General features: G+C 24.6%; 1 protein-coding gene across 1 annotated transcript; it reads left to right on the top strand.

The window, feature by feature from the left end:
• Nucleotides 1-3,634: 3,634 nt before the first annotated feature.
• On the top strand, nucleotides 3,635-4,994 carry Phum_PHUM359750 (mitochondrial glutamate carrier, putative; the record flags this gene model as incomplete). The annotated part of the gene is made up of 5 exons (XM_002427969.1): nucleotides 3,635-3,803; nucleotides 3,942-4,228; nucleotides 4,310-4,493; nucleotides 4,580-4,707; nucleotides 4,803-4,994. 5 exons carry the CDS (start codon nucleotides 3,635-3,637, stop codon nucleotides 4,992-4,994), a joined length of 960 nt encoding a protein of 319 aa, XP_002428014.1.
• Nucleotides 4,995-5,409: the final 415 nt, after the last annotated feature.

Below are 5,409 nucleotides of genomic sequence, written 5' to 3'. Positions count from 1 at the left end.
ATGAAACAATTAACAAACAAGTGGTCAAAAACAAACGAAAAAAAAAAAGAAATTTTTTTTTTCTTTTATGCATATTTCCTATCTCAATAAAAAGTCACCTCCTTTTATTATCGAGTAATTATTTAAAAAAAAAATTTTTTTTTTTTTTTTTAAAAACGATTTCAGGTGTTTGTTTTGTTTGTCGAATCGAGACATTTTTTTTTAAAAAAACTTTTTACCGTCTTCTAAACATTTTTCAAAATTAAAAATTTAATTTTACCAATAAAATAGAAAATAAAATTTATACAAAAACTTTTTTCTTTTTTTTTTATTACCATTTTGATTCGTTTCAATGCAGAATAATAAAAACGTTTGTTTAACTGAAAGTAAAAGAGAGAGAGAGAGAGGGGGGGGGAGAGAAAGAGAGGAAGAAAAAAAAATGAAAGAAAATAAAATTTTAATAAGAGACTCAGATTGAAAAATTGAAAATCTTAATATTGGCAATAATGAAAAATCAAAAAGTTGGAGAGTGAGGGGATGGGAAAACAAGGGTGAAACAAAGGGGAAGTTTAAAAGTCATTGTGAATAATAATAATAATATTATTTATTATAACCGTTTGTTTGTTTGATTTTTTTTTTTGTTGTTGTTTCTGACAACCCTAACATTTATAAATTTAATAAAAAATTTTAATCAACTGACAAATAATTTTTTAAACCTTCCATTTTCCTTTTTTCTTTTTTTTTTTTTTATTAATAATAATAATAATAAAATAAATTGTTTAAACGATTGTTATGAGAGAGAGAGAGAGAGTTAAATGTTTTAAATGATCTTACCTTTCAATACAGCCAACATTATCTTCAATAAATTTTTGGAAAAAACGTTTCAATGCAGCCAAAATTCCACTAAATTTATAAATAAGGCCCTAAAATTTACAAAAACATAATTAAAATTTAAACAAACAACAAATTGTTTAACAAAAATTTTGGTTGTTTGTTTATTTGTTTTTGGTTTAAACACAAAAAAAATTTAAATTTTTTTTTTTTATGTAAAATCAATCCAAATCAATTTCGTTTTAAAGTTTTGATATTTTAATATTGAAAAAGAAAAAGAAATAATAATAATAATAATGTTATATAGGAAATGACATGTACGAATATAATAATAATAATAATATCGTGAGATTTTACGACTAGATTCGGTTATACCTTTGATTTTTTTCATATTCTGTGGCCATTTCCAAACGCGACCTAAAATTTTTTATTTTTTCCCCCCTTACGTAAGTTAAACATTTACTTTTTTGCACTCGTGTGTGTGTGCGTGTGTGCGTCTCGTTATACGCGATGTTTTTTTTTCATATATACGAACACGCAGATGTTTTTCATAAGATCAAGAAACAAAAGAATAAAAAAATCGTAAATCATAAAATAGAAGAAAAAACTAAAAAAAAAACTAAAGAAAATTTTAAATTTAAAATCTGATTGGTTGTACGTCCATTGAAAATATAAAATGACATTTTTAAATAAAATTTCAATTGGTTTTCTCATAACTGTTTTTTCTTATTATTATTATTAGTTTTCTTGTTTTATTAAAAAAATTTTTTTTTTATATTTGTGGTAAAATTAATTCCCTCCCCCCCCTCAGTTTAAAATTGACTTACTTTCTTTTATTTTAATATTATTATCATTAATATTCTTCATCATTGTCATCTTTTTTCATTTAACCCATTGTAAATGATATTTTCCTCATTAAATTTAATCTCATGGTAATCATTCCTGTAATAATTCAAATCATTTTAATAAAGTTAATAATAATAATTATTTGTTTAATCTCTGAAATGATTTTTTTAATGACTTACCAACAAACAAATCCCTGACATTTTATTACTATTAATACTGAGTGAGTAAAGCTTGAAATATTTTATCAAAATAAACATTTTCATGGGTTGTACCTGAAATAATAAAATAACACAATATTTTAAAATGGAGCCATTTTGTAAAATTAGTTTCATAATTGTACTTATTAAAATGCACATAAAATGTGTTCAATTTATTGTTATTTAAGTGTTTTTACACACTCAGGATAATGAATTCATATTTAAATTACCTTTTAGTTTGATAATGTGACAAAAAAATGTATAAAATATCAAATTATGATGATTAAAACTGTTTTTTCTCATTAACTTCATCATGTCATTAATGGCACCCATGATTTACACAAACCCTGGTCACCATTTCATTTCAATTTCAATCATCTACAATCATCTACAAATAAATCAAAGTGATCTGTTCAAAAAAAAAAATACATTAAAACATTAAACACAATTAAAATAAAAGCTTAAAATATTAATAATATTTAATTAAATCACAAATGGAGAAAGTTTTAACCTAACGAATAAGCATTTACTGACTTTAATTTATGAAATCATTTTTAATTTAAAAAATGTGCCAAAATTCATGGACATCGTGAACAATCAATAATAATTTAACTAAAAATTGTTTTTTTAAACCATAAAATCAATAAAAACGAATCGAAAAGAAAAAAAAGAAAATCAAATTGTGAATTAACAAACCTTCATCTTGATGATGAAAAACTTCAATAAAACCGCGAGAAATGGTTTGTCGCAAAAGTACAAACCGTCGCAAATTCATAAACGCGCCATAAAAAAAATTCATCTTCTGCTTTTCATGACATTAATCCGAATACACATATTCCAAATTATCAAAACAACATAAAAAAAAAAAAAAAAAAAAATTAAATTGTTTATCTGAGTGATATTATAATAAATTTTTATTTATATAAAATAAATAAATTTAAAAACTACATACGACTGTCACACTGAGTAATCATTTAAAAAAAAAAAAAAAATTTATTAAAATTAATAATAATAATAATAATAATAATAATGTATTAAAAGGTAAGTCAAAGAGATTTTTTTTTGTAAATAAAAAAAAAGTATTATTTCACCCGGAAAAAGTTACATTATTCTATGTAGTCTGCTAATTATTATAAACCTTTTATAAAACTATAACTATTGACTAAACAGTAATAGTACGAAGGTTAATAGCCTCAAATGATTGCGGGTTCACAGTTGAAAATAATAATTAAAAATAAAAAATTTTTTATTTTTTATTAATTAATTATTATAACGCGTTTAAAATTTAAAAACATTTACATTAATTTATATATATATATATATATATATATATATATATATATTAAAATTAAATACATTTAATAAACAAAACAATATTAATTATTATTTTTTTATTTAAATTTATTTTTAATTAAAAACACATAAGATTTTTTTTAATATGTTCACCTTGAAAAAAATATTAAAAAAAAAACAAATGACATGGGAAAAAAAACTTATACATGTATGTGTATTATAATTTTAAAATTTTATTATTATTTTTTATTTTATTTTAGAAATGTGTAAGAACTTGAGGATTGTGTAGTGAATTGAAATATATATGTAAATTAAAATTGACATTTTAAACTCAGTGTCCCCGGGGGAAAAATTTAGAATACGAGTAAAGGAAAAAAAATTAATTATCAATTATCAATGGATGAAATTTTAAAGATTTTTAATTGTTTGATAGTAAAAATAAAAATTTATTTTGATTATTTTATTATTGAATGATTTAAAATGGAAATATGGATATCCCACATCCATTTATTAAAACAATCGAATGGGATATGATGGACAAAAGGAAATTTTTTCCTCTTAGCATGCTAAGTTCGTTCAGCGTAAGATGCTGTTTATATCCATTAACTGTCATTAAAACTCGTCTCCAATTACAAAAACATGGAGAAATGTATGGAGGTAACAAATGTCTATTCTTTTTTCCAAAAAATCTATTTTAAAATGTTTTCAATGTGTTGAATTCAAGTAATGATACATATTGTAGTATAGAAAGTCATCCTACATGACACGAGATATAACGAAAGGTTCAATTTTCAGGTACAGTGGATGCTTTTAAAAAGATTTATGCTTTCGAAGGTATAGCAGGTTTATATAGAGGATTTTGGATAAGCTCCGTGCAAATCGTTTCTGGAGTTTTTTATATATCAACATATGAAGGAATAAGACATATGATGGCTCAAAAAAATATAGACTGTAGAATAAGAGCTTTGATAGGAGGAGGATGTGCAAGCGTTGTCAGTCAAACGATTGTCGTACCTTTTGATATAATCAGTCAGCATTTAATGGTTTTAGGTATAATACAAAATAAAACTTCTAAAGTTCAGGTACATATGCATTCTTTTCATTTAAATTCATTTAAATTGTAATTATTATAATTATTTGAATATTTGTTATATTTTTTCTAGGCATCTATTAACGAATTGGGTGTTGTGATTGAAGGGAAATCATGGATAAATATAACAAAGGAATTAGTTACTCAAATTTACATAAAAGATGGAATACAAGGATTTTATAGGGGTTATTTAGCATCATTAGCTGCTTATGTACCAAATTCTGCAATGTGGTGGGCTTTTTATCATTTTTATCAGGGTGCGATATATATTTAGTTATTTACTAAACCAGGGGAGAGCTCGATTAGTTTTAAATTTATATTTTGAATTTCCTTTCTTTTGCAGACGAAATAATAAAAATTTCTCCCATTTGGATTTCTCATCTTTTTGTTCAGTGTATTGCTGCCACGTTAGGCGGTTTTACAACAACTATAATAACAAATCCATTAGATATAATAAGAGCTCGATTGCAGGTAACAAACGAACAAACAAACGAGCCGATAACTTTACTTATATATGAAGTTAAAAAAAAAAAAAAGTTTCGATTCGGTTTTTTTTTCGATTTTAGGTACAACGAACAGGTTCAATGGCGAAAACATTCCATGTTTTATGGACGGAAGAAAAATTAAGGATTTTCACGAAAGGTTTATCGGCGCGTTTAGTACAATCGGCAACGTTTTCATTTTCTATCATATTGGGATACGAAACTATAAAAAGATTATCGGTTACAGACGAATATAAACATCATATAAAATGGTAGAAAACTGATTTTAAATCCCGCGCGAAAAATTGTTTTTAAAAGGGGAGGGGGAACAATGTTTTAAAGGGGGTGGGGGGGGGGTTTGGAAGAAGAAGAAAAAAACGAACCTGGGTAAAAACAATGTTGTATGTTGTATGTTTTTGTGAAAGGTTAAGAAAACATTTCCTGTTTTCTTCTCTTTCTCTCTGTCTCTCTCTCTCTCCCTTTCTCTTTCTCTCTCTCCGGTAGAGTAAAATGCGATGATGATGATGATGATAATGATGATGAGAAACTTTGTGTTTTTGATTCCGTACGTATGTTTTTTGCTTTTTATTTTTTTTTATTGACCAAATAAAAAAAAATAATGTGGTCGATCGACACTTATAATTATTAATAATAAATAAATAGAATGTGTATTTAGGGAACGCACGTGCCT

The sequence above is a fragment of the Pediculus humanus genome, genomic scaffold (assembly GCF_000006295.1).
Source record: "Pediculus humanus corporis 1103172107775 genomic scaffold, whole genome shotgun sequence".
Classification (NCBI taxonomy): Eukaryota; Metazoa; Arthropoda; class Insecta; order Psocodea; family Pediculidae; genus Pediculus; species Pediculus humanus.
The sequence above is the reverse complement of the archived record's forward strand: the minus strand, read 5'-3'. Positions and strand labels throughout refer to the sequence as shown.